This window comes from Diospyros lotus, chromosome 3, assembly GCF_014633365.1.
Source record: "Diospyros lotus cultivar Yz01 chromosome 3, ASM1463336v1, whole genome shotgun sequence".
Classification (NCBI taxonomy): domain Eukaryota; kingdom Viridiplantae; phylum Streptophyta; class Magnoliopsida; order Ericales; family Ebenaceae; genus Diospyros; species Diospyros lotus.
The window spans coordinates 12,021,057-12,036,794 of record NC_068340.1 but is presented as its reverse complement, the minus strand read 5'-3'; the positions used below and the strand labels follow the sequence as shown (position 1 = coordinate 12,036,794).

Genomic DNA, 15,738 nt, shown 5'->3' with positions numbered 1-15,738 from the left:
AGTATAATAAGGAGTGGATACCATTTTTAAGTGTTAAGAATATATATGACGAATAATCCACAATTCGTTATACTATAAACATGTTTCTGACCATATAATTCATAACCTGAATATTAGTAACTCGCAAAGGCTAACACATAGTTTTCCTCCTTGTTCAATATGAAATACTAAAAGATAAGATTAATGAGTCTCGTGTCATTCTATATAAAATATAGAGCGAAGATAAGTGGATGTCTATTAAAGGAACGAGTTCACTGAACGAGACTATTAACATTAAATCACATGGGTTTTATCTCACAGGTCAATAATTCAATATTAACTACAGATTTGCAACTAGTCTTTAGTGATGAGAAATGCTAACCATTGGAGTATCAATGCAAGGGTTTAATCAGATTTTCAAAAACTTTTTTGAAAAACCAATAAAATGGCAATGGAAACATAAACAAAAAATGTCCTTGCAAGACTCGTTTCGATGTCCATATGCTATCAAAATCTAAACCATGTCATAGGGGGTTTAGTAGGTATACATTTTAACTCTTGAAGGTCGATGTAGATGTCAAAATCCTCCGGTAGCAACAACTCCTTGCTTCAATTAGCTCCCGAACTCATTTTTCAATTAGACCGAAACTATCCCCCGAAGCTACGAGGGGCCTATCAGGTCCATGCTCTAGTGAGGTAGTGAATCCCACTATCCTCTCTTTGTGCTGGACAGAGAAAGTGAGAGAGATTATGGCTAGAAATGAAATGGGTTCAAATTAAAATGGCTTCTCAAGCTTGATAGTCTCACTATCAAGAACAACAAGCTACAATAGCTATGAAAGAAGCAAGAATGAGCAAAATAGGAGTTAAGGTTTCTAGGTAGGGAGAATAACAACGAGAATGGCCGAGAGAAAACAAGCCAAATCGTCTCTTCTTTTCATAGCACAAATACAAGCATATATATATATATATATCTCCCAAAATTGGAAACCCTAGGGCACACCCAAAAGAGGCACATCCGACAAATCGACCATAGGAGAGAGAGAGGAGACCAAGGGACAACAAGAAGGATACACGCCTTTACCCCTCTCATCCTCTTGTCATCTTCCCATGCCACGTGTCCTAATTTCTATTGCAAAAGATGGCAAACTGATCGTGCATTCGCAACCTTTGCAATAGGACCGGTTGACCGTTTCCCAAGGTTGTTGACCGTTTTTGCCCCTTATTTAAAACTTTCAAAAAATTGCATCTAAGCCCACTGTTAACTCTTAATAGCACTTTCATTATCTCATAAATCATAATGACACTAATGTTCTCGTTAACTCTTAACGGCATGCATGTCAACTCTTGACAATTGCTGCTTATTAATTAATTATTTAACCCGATCCGTTAACTCTTAATGGTAACGTCATTAACTCTTAATAACGATTTTAATCTTAATTGCTTAGTCAACCATCACACTTGGATATGGGTGTGACCTTCTAGGTTCACTACTGAGCAACAATTAGGACATGTTAACTCTTTGACGTTGACTAAACATTTTTCTTTACAATGAGGATCTCTCCATCTCCTCGATATACCCTGAAAAATCCTAAGTGACAGCTAGTATTATGTTAGGGCGATCCTGCCAGTAATGAAGTCTTACTTTAGAATATAACTTATTTGGTCTTTCGATTCCCTTGTACTATAATCCCTCAATTAGTTATCATCCCAATCAAGTGAGAGTAATAGACTGATCAAACTCACTAACTTGATGACTATGCCAAAATCAGTGTGATAAGATTGAGACGACACATTAGAACTCTTTCCTACATTGAAACACTTTCCAATCAAGTATACCCTGGCTAGGGATTTCTACAATCAAGACCACCACTGATTGCATAGGATGTTCACCTCACGCCAAAGGTTGATGGATCCTATTAGCAATCACTTGTCTCTATATGCCACTGCACAAGAACCACACAGTGCATTTCCCACCAGATAATCAGATGGTTCTTAGCAACGATAAACCTCTGGCATTGACACATAAGACTTGTGTTGCCTTCGGTCGAAGGACCAATAACTTAATCAAAGCCTATGATTGACCATAGATCCTCTGAGCCATGTGATCTATCACATGCGTCATATTCAGTGGATGTTCCACTAACATTCACCCACATGTATACTATATCCATCTCATAGATTATGGCATGTAAGTCACCATCTTCTACCATTAGCATCTCATACTAATCAAATGTAGTATCCCATGTACTAGTTCATACTTGACTAATCATAGTCCCCATCTGAAAAGTCTAAGGACTAGAAATTGTCATTAAAATATCCTTATTACAAAGGTCAATTGTCACACATTCTTAACACTTAAGAATAAAACCTTCAACAGGAAATCTAATGACTCATTCATATATATATATATATGATTGAAGAGCTATGAATAAAGATATAACCTTAAATATGAGAACATATTTTATTACATTTTACAAGAATTATATCATTAGTCCCATAAATATAAGTGTTAGATGCCATCTAAATCTAGCATTAGGGTGCCAACACTAACATTTAGACCTGAGATGACATGGATCTTCGTGTGTTGGTGGATTAGGATATCAGCGATATTATATGGTTGTTCTTGTGGAACCCCTGCCCGGATACTCTAGCCAAGTTGAAAAGCCTAAGCGAGATCTCCACAATTGGTAAAAAAACATAAGAGGAACCACTTTGACCTGCCATGCATGCTAAATTAGGATCGCTTGTACTTATACAGAAGAAAAGACAACGGAAGCATAACATACATCCTAGGCATGCATACAAAAGATAACCAGTCCACAGGATTACAATGTATATACATGTATATATACAAAACCATGCTAAGCACTAAAAGCTACACAACCATGGCATAATATCAAAAGATACACACACTAAATCAGGATCTACTAATACTGCCTTGTACACCACCTATCGGGATAGCTCAAGGACTGCTAGCCTCGTCCCTATACTTAGTGTAACATCTCATATTTCCAGCGTGTTATAACTTAGGACAATTCTGTGATAATTTTTTTTTTTAAAAAAAACTAATGCTACACCATATATTTTCTCATATTTCTCCCAAGATTTCCATTCATTTATCTCGAATGAGAATTACCATAAATATCAAATGCGAAAGCTAAGAATCGAACCTCAAATAACATGAAAACATAACATTATTACATGATTGATACTCAAACATAAGTCGTGATATATAACATTCTTTTATTTTACAAGATTGATTATCAACGGAATATAAGTTTTTCAACATGACTAAGACATATCCGCACTTTCATGAAGAGGTATAGTACATGAATAACTTGCTAAAACTTCATCTGACACGACATCTCGTGTCGTTACATTTCCTCTGCTTTGCTGCAAGCCTCATTTAGAACATTTGAATGTTCCAGGGGTACAACTCAAATTAGATGTTGAATCATCTAAGTGAGGTTTCATTTAATAAAATTCCATGCGTGATATGTAAAATGCAATACACTACAATATTTCCTTTTATGCTAATTATCATTTTGTGACCCTACTTGCAAGGGCGGGATGTGCTTACAATATCCGTGATTGATTAACGACATCATCATTTCACATGCGATGCATGCTAAGAAATATTATGAATGTACATATACATCACAACACATCATATGAATGCATTTCTAAATGTATTATGCATCTCAACACATGACAATATGGCAAATAAAGCATTTTCGTATTTTTTTGGAAAATAACCCTTTAGGTAAGAATACTCACCTCAAAACTCGTGTTGAGTTTTTCTACAAATATTTCCTATGTCCCAGTGTTCCCTAGACATTGAATTTACTCAAGAAATTTAGCATCCTATTTTCCTTAATTTTTTCCTATTTTCCCCTCCTTATTTTTCCTAACAAAGAAATTCAAATAAAATTCATCCTTAATTAATTTTTTTCCAACTTTTCTTCCATCAAAATCCCCAAAATATTTTTTTTGGATTTTTCCTAGAATTTTTCATAATTTTTTCCAAATTTTCTTTGTTCATTTTCTTTTCCTTTATTTTTTCCTTTCTCTAGCCACAAGGCGTGTGTTCGCCACACGTCTTCCTCAGCCAGCCTTTTCGCTGCCAGCCATCTTTCTAGCTTCCAAAACTCCTTTCGATTGCCCCCTCATACCCTAAATCCAACCTCTTGATTTCAAATATGGTGTTTAAAATTGAAAAAGAGTTCGATTCATACCTCAAATTGGCACTTGAAGACTCAGCTCCGGCGACCCCCTCGCAATTCCGACGATCACTTGAAACCAACCTTCCGTTGTTTTTTTTCCTTCCAAACTTTCCAGATCTTCCCCATTTCTCACCTAGAGTAGAATCCCTTTGCTAATTTGATGCAATGAGCTCCCGAACACCCGATTTCAAATGCCCCTATTCTTGGTTAGAATTTCAACTATTTATAGTCGAAATCATTGCCTTTCAGGCCAATCCATGGCCAAATCTTGGTCCTCAGGCTCTTCCTCGGCCACTGGGAACCCCAAAACCCCTTGAAAATTGCTCAAAAACAGCCACGATAACCTTGGTTTCTCCAGCGATGCTTTGGCCAAATGACACACCCCATTTAGCCGATTATCCAGCCAATCTTGACCATCCTCGTGCTGATCTACTTCCTTAGGCTCTGAAACCCTATGGGTAGGCCTTCACGTGGCCAGCTTTGGCCTTGGTTGGCAGCCATAGAGGCTGCCGGCCTCTGCCATGCCCCACCTGCCCACTTATTTTTATTATATGGCTGCCGGCCTCTGCCACGCCCCACCTGCCCACTTATTTTTTTTTTATAATAACATACATATATATAATAAGATATATACAATAAGATATATCCCAAAAATATATTAATATACAATAATATATATATTTTTATTAATATACAATAGGGTATAATATTCCAAAAAGTATACATAGCAATTAACATTAAATAAAAACTATACCCTTAGATTCCTATTTCCCAAAATATTGATTATACTTAGGCTCGAGAATTTCGAAGAATCAAGCACCTTTATTTATAAAATTCTGGGGCATTACACTTAACCTTGCCTTTACTTGGAATGAAGAGAAGTAAGAGTGAGTCACAAGACTCAATAAGTATATAAGAAAGAAAGGCCAACAAGAGTATGGAAGCTAAAGAGTAATCTGCAACACACGTGCAATAACCACACATCCCATGTCCATGAATCTCATGACATATATATAAAACACCACATAGTAAAATATGCACATATCGGATCTTAGGGTCTAAATAAAATGCACTAGCACCCAAGTCCAAAACGCTCGTAACTCAAGCTGAAGCTCGCTCGAGTGGGAACGACCAACACCCGTAACTTGAGCCGAAGCTCGCTTGGCATGCTAGAATGTCCGAAAACATAAACTCAAGTTGAAGCTCGCTCAGGTAGGAGTAACCAACACCCATCTCAGCACGCCAACTACGTCCGTAAATCCATCACAACACACTCACATGACGCCAGTAACCATGCAATGCGCAAATATAATGCAATGACATATTAAGCATAAACATGATACATAGCCCTCATAAAACCATGCATCAAGCCTTGCTCACCCATATAGAAAGTCACATACGATGCAGTGCTCGTGACTAGCTAACCTAGATATTTAAAACCATCTATCATGCCCGTAGTCGAGCACACCAGTTACATGGAAACCCTTAAATGCATAATCCCAAACCCCTGCATGCATTTGAAATGATGAAGTACTAGAAATTAAAGAAAACACATGCAAATACTCTCAGCCACCACAACATCTAATGAGAACATAACCCTAGCATCCTAGCTTCCTTCCAACAACAAACAGAAGGGAGAACCAAGCCCTTTATGGCTCATAAGAAACGACTCACCATTCGAGTAAGGATCCAACAAAAATGAAGGATGCTAACAAGATCAAGCCTATAATCCTAAAAATATACCATCTGTAACTCAAAAGTGAAAATATCCTCAATAAATCCTCAAATAACAAGTTTATTTGAAAACTCCAACTACAACCTCCAGTAATTAAACATTACAGTAGGGAAATAAACCCAACGAGAAAGTGGCAGAGCCTGCCTATAATCCTCAAAATATACATACATATATTATCTATACGTAACTCAACAGTAGGGGAAAAAAAACCATTCTTTAAGAGTGGCATAGAGTGGCAAAATCTCACAAGTCAACAATGGACATTATAGAAGTAAGAAGAGAATAAGAAGCTTGAACATGTAAGGGAAAGAAAGAAAGAGAGCTTGCCTAAGACGAAGAGCAAATGAAACCCAGAAACTTAGTAGACCCTTATTTCTTCTCATGCTTTCTTTTTTTTCTTCTTCTTGCTCTCTACTTAACACTCTATAAATATCCCTCTCTTCACTCACTCTCTGTGTATATATCTATGGGAAAGAGACAGACATATGTAGATTTAAACGCGTGGCAAAATCAAATGAAAAGTTATCCACGGCCAAAAATTCGAGATATGGGTTGAGAAAGTGGCCTAAAAAGTCGCTTTCAGAAAAGCTTATCTGGATGCTAAAGAGGGTATCCAAATGTGGGAAGGCCCATTCGAATATCTAGTCAATCATCCGGATGCAAGACAGAGCTACAAATCAACATATCCGAATGCCAAGACATATATCCGGATATGAGAGGCATTAAATGAAAAAATTGAGATTTTGGACAGATTCAACATCTCTTCGTATTTTGGGCAATAACTCTTTCGTCCGAGCTCCAATTGAGATGATTCAAGATGCTATAGAATGAAAAAAGAAAGATCTACAACTTTTATGTGTTTGTGTTTTGAGAGATTCAGTCTGCATCAAGGTCAAAATCTAGATGGAAGGGTTAATCGAATTCTTGAAAGCATAGGCGTCCGAATGCCTTTGCTCATATTTGAATGCCACAAGCCACATTCGACTGTCTCACCCCCACATCTTAATGTCACCTACAAGAACTCAAGGAAGACATCCGAATATATCAGCCTTTCATTCGAAGACAAGACTTAAAGCCAAAGGCACATCCGAATGCCTTTGCTCACATTTGAATGCCACAAGCCACATCTAGATGCCTCATACCTATATTCGAATGTCTTTGCATCCACAATAGTTGTGCATAATAGCTCCTCACAGCTATAAATTCAGATTTGGTAGATGATAATGGAACAATGTTTTGCTTCTTAACAAACCATAGAAATTGGGATAATCCACTAGTGCTTTTTCTATTCTACCTACATTCATCCTAGTTCGCATAAGTGTAAACAACTAAATCAAAAGTACTTGATTTAGGATAGAAAAGTTCAAGACTAGAGGATGATTTAAGATATTTAAAGATTATTTTTACAATTTTAAGAGAATCTTTTGGGGTTTGATTGAAACCTACCAAATAAACAAATACTAAACATGATGTTTAGTCTTAATGTAGTCAGGTATAGTAATGAACACATCATGCTTCTAATACAACTTTCTATCAACTATAGTAATGAACACATCATGCTTCTATACAACTTTCTATCAACTGATTTTCCAACTTCATCTTTCCTTAAAATCAATGAACTACTTATGGGAGTTGATATGGGCTTGCAATCTTGTAGGTTAAATCTTCAAATAATTCTTTTGGACTTGAAAATTTGTCAAGAATTTTTAATGCATAGAGTTGTAGATTACTTCATCAATAAAGTGAAGATTGTGTGTATAATTGCAAAAGCGATCTTTTGAAGATTTTTTCTAACAAATTTCATATTTCCTCTATGTGCAGAGGAATGCGTAGAGATCACTTTTAGTTTTTCTTTAGTTTTCTTTGAGATATTCAGAGTACATTCTAATAAAAACTCTGGATGTTATGTGATTTTTTTTTTCAATGAATACTTATAAAAAAAAAAAAAAAATCCTTTCACGATGAACTTAACCTTGAGGAAGTCTCAATTTGGTTAAAATGGGTTTGATTAAACTTTTTGTAAAATTATAGTAAATTTAATAGAGCGCAAATACTGCAACAAATTTTAGTACATTTTTGTAGATATTCCTCATAATTTTTCACACCATGAAATCATCGTCAGCGTTGAAGTATGACTTGAACTGATTGGATTTGGAGCGCTCTTCAGCTTAAATGCTAGAAGGACGATACATGATAACATCCGTTATGGCAGCCAACCTGCAAATATTTATCAAGGACCAGGAAGGAAGGAAGCCATCCATGCGGGTGGAATGGCCACCCAGAATCCAGATCTCATCTGGCTGTCAACTGAAATGGCAAAATAGAACCATAGGACGGGCATCCATCACATCCAAATTACCATATTACAGATACAATACTACAGCAGAGGAAGGAAAGCATCCCCAAATTAATTATTAGGTGAAATATATTCCAAAAGTTTTTATCCACTTGAAAAGAAAACATACAAAAAATGCACAACAGGAACTGGAAGGCAGTTGAATTTAATTATTATTCAGATCCCTCCTACGCCTACCAAAGTCGTATGATAAAAAAGCATTACTGAATGAATAGGTCAAAAAGAGGGTATAAACTTGCTCCTGACTTATTCTCCACTTTCCCAGGCTTGGAGGAAAATAACAAACATCAGAAGATGCTTTAAGATGCACCCACCATGCAACTTATTTTTCCTCACCCGATCATCAACTTATTTTCCTCCATGAAGCTGTAAGTAGGCACTTCCAGATTGAAGGGTGCGGGCCCCTTGCGGATCCTGCCAGATATATCGTAGTGCGAACCATGACATGGACAAAACCAACCACCAAAATCGCCAGCATTTGGCAGCGGGATACAGCCTAAATGCGTACACACTCCAACCACCACAAGCCATTCAGGATCCTTGACTCTAGCAGCGTCCTCCTGTGGGTCGCGCAGGGAGGCAACATCAACACTGTTGGCCAACTTGATGTCCTCTTCAGTTCGACGCCTGATGAAAACTGGTTTACCGCGCCACTTGACTGTAACAGTAGTTCCTGGTTCAATGCTGGAGAGGTCTACCTCAATGGAGGCAAGGGCAAGAACATCTTTACTGGCAGACATGCTCAAGACAAACTTGAGTATCAGGAGACGAATCAGCGAAGCATACACAAACCGGCCACCAGTCAAGACAAAGTATGCAAATGCTCGCTTGCTGGGGTCACCAGGGGGGTAGCGCTCATGGTTGTACTCATCATACACAATTTTTGAGGTGGGATTTTTGACAGCTGCCACGGTAGCTGCGAGGTCTGGGATTACACCAGCGTCATGTGTGGGAGCCAGGGAATCAGAAGAAAATCCTGGAATAATAAGCCAATTTATTGTATTTATCACAAAAGAAAAATATATATGTTATTGATTGTAAAAAACCGTGAGACAAGAAATCAAAATGCAAATCCAGGAACAATAAGTCAATTTACTGTATTCATTGAAGAAGAAAAATACATGTCAATTACTGTAACCAAAAAACAATATGTTATGTATGAATTTATTTCAGGGGAAGTCTGGTTCAACGTAAATTCATCTACCAAATTCAATTACTAATATGTAACAATCCACAGCAATCAGAAAATCGAACAAAAACATTTCCACCAAGGAAAACCTATACAGCAATCATATAAGATGGTAATGATGAAGGTCTCCCATCACTATGATGCTAAAAAGGGCTACGTTATACTTGCTATTGCAAGAAGCACAATAATCTGATGGTTAAAATTATTAGGCAAAAACCAAGAAAAAGAGTATCAGACACACCTGCACCTCATAAATGGAGGTAATATTCTGCATTGAGTTACCCTTTTTTCATGTCAACAAGACAAACTACATTAACAGCTAACCACCAACCAATAACATCATTAGTTTTATGTGTTCATTTCTACTCTTAACATTCTTTGTGTTCAACTTTTGTTCTTTTGAAAAAATGAAAACTAAACATATCTTTTATATGACGTTCTCAAAATTCTCACAAACAAAGAACCATTTTTGACAATTTTTTATTTAATATGGTAATTGGATATATGTAATAATTCACTTCATATTTTTTAGGGTAAATTACAGCCAATTCCCTAGAGGTTTAGTGAAACTAAAGGTGGTATCCCTTTGGTCCAATAGATGACAGAGACCTCCAACTTTTAAAAACTCTTAACACTTTCTCTCCTATTGTGATAAAACAACCATTAAACTTTTGAAAATGCCCTTTTCTCTCTTTCCTCCCTCTTGCTTCTAGTGAAACTCTCCTCTCTTTCTCCTCTCCTTCGGTGGTCTTGGTAGTAGACGGTAGCCATGGTAGCTCTCTCTCTCTCTCCTGGCACCTAGACTATGTGATAAAGGTAGGGGGAGTCAGAAAGTGCTAAAGGCTCTCGCCTTCACCTCCTCCCCTCCTATCACTCTCCTCCTCTGTTGTGACTCCCATCACTTGGTTTGCAGAACCCTAGTGATGGGGTTCCTCCTCCATCATTGAGGATACGTAACCCCAGCAATGGGCTTCCTCTTGGCTGATGATCACCTCTCTGGCAATGACAGCCTACCAACATCCGTGATTTGTTTTTTTAGTTCTATTGTTTTTTTTTCTAAAAATAAAGTATATTTTTAGAAAATACATATTATATATATTTGTTTTATATTTATATAGATGTCTAATTTTTAGATAATATCTTTAGGTTTATTATTATTATATTCATATAATTTCTGTAAATATATTTATATATATTAGTTTATATTTATATTTTAGAAAATATAGTATTCTAGTTTCTTGTTATATTTTTTGTAATTAAACTTATTTTCTATAATTAAACTATATTTTATCTAAGGAAGAGAGAGAGAGAATGTAAAAATTATGGGTAAAATGGTCAATTTACACAACTTGTTAACAAGGGAGGTCCTAGTCAAATTGGAAACACTAGTGTCATCTGTAATTTACCCTATTTTTTATCATATATAATTTCAGATGTAATAAAATAAATTTTAAAATTAGTATGAAGAATATTATTAGTTACAATTTCAAAAAATTAACAGGAGAGAGAAGCACAAATGGGAGACGGGAAAAAATTGCCCTGACTGGTACTTGAACTCATGCCCAGAGGCTGAGAACTAACCACCATTTTCAACATAAAAGACACGCCAATTTGGTTTTTCCTTTTTTCTTATTGCAAAAAAGAAAATATGGTTGGTTTTTTTAAAACAAAAATGCCTAACCAGACAGAATTTTTTGTGTTTCTATTATAACCCTCAAGTAGAACTCACCCTCAAAAGCTACCTGTTGAGAGGAGGGTGCTAAAGAGGTTATAAACCCTACACCAATAGCCCATACTTCCCAATGTGGGACAAGTCCCATACCTTGCAATGGACCATAACAGTTTCTTCACCCAAAATTTTGAAAATGAAAACAGAAAACTAGAATTTGCAAGGATTTCAAACCAGGCCTACACAAATAGTTGCTTGGCAAAATGTTTGATGAACTACACTATCTTGGATCCTGCTTAAGCTGACCTCAGTAATCAATGGCAGTCATGCCAGCAACTTGGAGGAAGCCAACATAGTTGACAAAGATATTACATCAGTAGCCAGTCAAAAAAAAAAATCTTTGATTCATCTTGAGAACAGAACCAACCTGGTATCATCTTGACACATTTTTTGGGAATTAGAGGGGATAGAGGAAGGATAACAAAGCAATGAAAGAAGCAACAGAAAGCATGTCAAACTCACAGATTCCATATCAGAATACGAATGGAAGTAATCTGATCTAATGCTATGAGCCTATTCTTGCCAGGTGCCTTTCCAGGCTTGCCATTACTCAACAAATATAAAGTAAAACAAAACCCTACTCAACAAGAGGGAAAAAGAGAGGATAAAACAAATCTTTACCTGCCTCATAAACAAAGTGACAAAAAATCAAGAATCCACCTTATTCAGCATGTTAACAATAAAATGTTATAAACAGGTTGACAACATGAAGGGCAAAAAAGCATAGTTGTGATTCCCTTACTAGTTGACACACTGCTTTTGTTATTTGTACATGTATGGTAGTAACACATTGGTGTATCATTTTCTTTCTTTTTTGGCTAATCTATTGGTGTGCCATTTTCAGTTAACTATAATAGACTTGATTTTAAAAAGACAAGTTTATTTACTTGTATAATTAAATTTGTAATTACTTATAAACAAGTAACAAACAGTTCCTTTTCTAGAAGTGTTGACCCTCCCAAACTACTCTTGCTATTTCTTTATATATCGATAATGATTTTAAAAACTAACCAAAATTCAGGTTCAAAATCCACTCATCTGACCAAATTCAACAGGGCTCCTTATGTCACATTTGTAGATTTCAGTGTGGTAACTCGTGATGCATCAAACAGTTGTATCAGAAGTTTCATAATGAAGGAAAACATGGAGGAAGGGGGAGATTGAAAAACAACACTGACGTCCAACAAAGCAATAACAAGGGATAAAATTAATTACCCACAGTCTTCCAAGGGGAACTTCACCTAGTACATGACAAATAAAAGCCATGTATAGAGCTTTATAATTCCTCTTTTCTTCAAAAGACTGCATCAATCCACTTTTCTGCATTGCAACAATTGAAGGGAGCACATCTAGAGGGTTTTCTTTTCTCTCTTTAGGTAGCGTTCGTTAAAATGAACAAAATAAGATTGCATCAAGATAATGTTAAAATGCTTTTCAGACCAAGATATGGAATTGTCAAAATAAGACCGGGAAGCATTCTAAGATTTCTATTAGACAGTTTGTTAAATTTTTTAGAATATATTGAGAATTGTACTTTTATGAGATGAGGGACATATAGGTCATTTTTTTCTTATCTGTAAAATCTTAGATAAATTTATCTCCCTCTCTCTAGATAAATTTATATATAAAATCCCACATTAGAAGTTAAGTGATTTCTTTTCAGTGGATAGCCAGATAAATTTAACAAACACAGTAGAAAACACCTTTGTCTAGAATGCTTTTCATATCCCACTTTTTCTATCTCATATCTTGGTTAACAAACACTATTTTAGTGTTTATATTGACATTGGAGAATTAAGGAGGGAAATAAAAGTGGTATTTTAAATTTTATAAGTTTACGTGATATAAGGAGGAAGATTAAAATTGCACATTCATAGAACTCACTACGGGGGGAAAGTAAAGGCAAAAAGAGGGTTAACTACTACTTAGCACTATACTACAAGCATCAAAGGCTGACATCTATGAAGCTACATGGGCGTTCCTCATGCACAGGCTTCCTACTTTTTGAACATCCAGAGAGGATCATTTTTGTATAAAGCCTTACCCAATGCAAAGAGGTTGTTTTGAGCCAACCCCAATTTTACAAAATCAAAATATCATAAAGGTAAATTACATCCAACACCCTTGAGGTTTGGCAATGGCCTCAACATTTTGAGATAACCTCCCCTGAATTTATATTACTCAACTCATTTTCCTCTCTACTTTTATACAACATAAAATTTTCAAAATGCCAAAAATGTCCTCATTCACTCCCTCCCTCCCTCCCTCCCTCTCTTGACAATGGAACTTCCCTTTCTCTCTCCCCCCCCCCCCCCCCGCACATCTCCTCTCCTTTGGCAACAATGATGGCGACAATGGTCTCTCTCTCTCTCTCTTTCTCTCTCGTTTCAAAGAACTAAACCCAGATGGTGGTGCAGGTTGAGCCCCTGGTGGGATTCAAGATTAAACCCTAGTGACTGGGGTTCAGAACCCCAGCATGACTCGAGTAATTCTGACGAGGTGGGGTGTCTAAAAAAAACTTGCCTGAGTAATTGTTCATGTATTGGTTTATACCATAATATAAGGACTCATACGTGCAGAAATATATGTAGGTCAATCTTGAATATTCAAAATTTAACAGCTAATAGCACCATTGATGATCTGGAAACCACAAAAAAAAAAAAAAAAAAAGAGATGACTTTAGCCGTGGAAGCATTTTTTTGGAGGAAAAAGGACAATCGTTTATAGTCGTATATGGCACAAATTGAAATCCAATCCTGCATTTAGTCATTAAGCAATTCCATGAAGATGGGAAAAATAGCAAATTGATCGAGCATGTGGCTCCCACTTTCCAGCAGACAAACTGCGCGATTTTGTTTCCTCGAGCAACGAGCGAAGAATCATAGAATATTTAAGAATAATTAGCTAATCAGTAGATATGATCCCAAATCTGAATCACAAATTTTCAAAGGGGGAGAGAGAGAGAGAGAGAGAGAGGAAAGCTCTGACCTCTGAATTGATCGAGAAACATGGAGTTGACGGAAAACGCGTGGGGTGAGCAAGCGGACTTAGGGCTGCCGGAGGGTGAATCGGGGCCGGTGATAGCGTTCCTAACGACGAAGGGCGATGTCTGGGCCGACCTCATCCATGAGAGAGAAGACAGCCTCCTCCCTGCAACTCTCAACATCTTCTTCTTCTTCTTCTTGGTTCGTTTTCTGTCTCTTTCTGGTGATGCGTCTCTAGGGTTTCAACGGGACTACTCGCTCCGTCTAATGGGAAAGAAGAGACGAGAGGAGATTGAGAATGCACGCAGCCAAAAATGCGAAAGAAAATAGATCCCCCGGCCTGGCCTGGCCAACTGCCCCTGGAGAACGGGTTCCAATAATTTTGATATTAAATTAAATGATTAGTCTTCAGATCATTTACAATTCCTATACTTGTTAATGCCCAACCATCCCCGAAGCCGTCTTAGCTCAGCTGGTAGAGCGCATGGCTTTTAACCATGTGGTCGTGGGTTCGATTCCCACAGACGGCGTTCTTTCTGCCCCCAATCCGCAAGAATTTCATGCGGTTTTGCTTTTATAAAGGAGACACAAAGGATTTCCAATTTCGGTCTTAATTTTATAACTAAGTTTTAGTTTCTTTAATAGTATATTAAATTTTTTGTTTAGAATTTAAAATTTAAGGTTTAATTTCAATTATAATAGGATGAATTGTTCTCAAACACCCTTGTGATTTGCTTTTAACTTAGCAAATCCTCCTACTTTCTCCAAATTGCTAGGAAACCCTATTTGTTCCATAGTGCATTAATTAACATCAAATTATTTAGGATTAAATTATTGAAAAAATGTTAAACTTTTGAATTTTGTCTTAATTTTATAATAATGAACTTATACAGAATTTTGTATTTATTTTTCAACAATATATCAAATTTTGTGTTTAGTTTTAATTTTATAATAAAAAAAATTGCCCTAACACCCCTGTAATTTATGTCTTTTGTACACACCCCATGTGATTTTGTTTTTAACCAAATAGGTCTTTGTACTTTCCCTTTGTTATCCTAACAAAATCTAGTGAAAATTAAAATTAACCAAAATTTCCTAATCTCTCTAATTAAAAATAAAAATGAAAAAGGATAAAATTCAGCACTAACCATAACAAAGAGTGAAAGGTTATCCCCTCTATTTTCTTAGCTCTCAATAACAAATCTATTCCCTCTCATTTGATTCCTGACTACTCTTGTTATCTTTTTTTAGTGTCAATCACAACAAAGATAGTGATTGGTGGTTAATGACCCTTTTTTTTTCAAGTATCCCGATGTTTTTTCAAGAGTTATCTTCTTCCACAATGGCACATGTGCATGTGGGTTAACCTAACATTGCTTTCTTCAATGTTGGGTTGCAATGACAACATTCTTTTATAGTGGATCTCTTCTCTCTCTCAAAAAAAAAAAAAAATAAAAAAATAAAGCCTATTTGCAGGAAAAAACTAAACCTTATCGTGCATTCGGGATTTTATCCAAAGTTTTAAATTTTGACAAAAAGA

At 36.3% G+C, this 15,738-nt stretch overlaps 1 protein-coding gene and 1 non-coding gene across 2 annotated transcripts; one reads left to right on the top strand and one right to left on the bottom strand.

Moving 5' to 3' along the window:
- Positions 1–8,328: 8,328 nt before the first annotated feature.
- Positions 8,329–14,555, bottom strand: LOC127797675 (cytochrome b-c1 complex subunit Rieske-4, mitochondrial-like). The gene is made up of 2 exons (XM_052330776.1): positions 14,203–14,555; positions 8,329–9,272 (listed from the first exon to the last, which is right to left on the bottom strand). The coding sequence occupies exons 1-2, from the start codon at positions 14,378–14,380 to the stop codon at positions 8,629–8,631; spliced, it is 822 nt and encodes a 273-aa protein (XP_052186736.1). The 5' UTR covers positions 14,381–14,555; the 3' UTR covers positions 8,329–8,628.
- A 100-nt stretch (positions 14,556–14,655) lies between these two features.
- TRNAK-UUU (transfer RNA lysine (anticodon UUU)) lies at positions 14,656–14,728 on the top strand. The gene has a single exon. It is a non-coding gene; the product is annotated as a tRNA-Lys (tRNA).
- Positions 14,729–15,738: the final 1,010 nt, after the last annotated feature.

Bases quoted from the DNA above. Each gene is read 5' to 3' on its own strand.
- LOC127797675 (XM_052330776.1), bottom strand. From the start codon at position 14,380: ATGTTGAGAGTTGCAGGGAGGAGGCTGTCTTCTCTCTCATGGATGAGG. The intron at 9,273-14,202 runs GTCAGAGCTTTC...TTATTATTCCAG, and splicing joins GTTTCTCGATCAATTCAGAG to GATTTTCTTCTGATTCCCTG.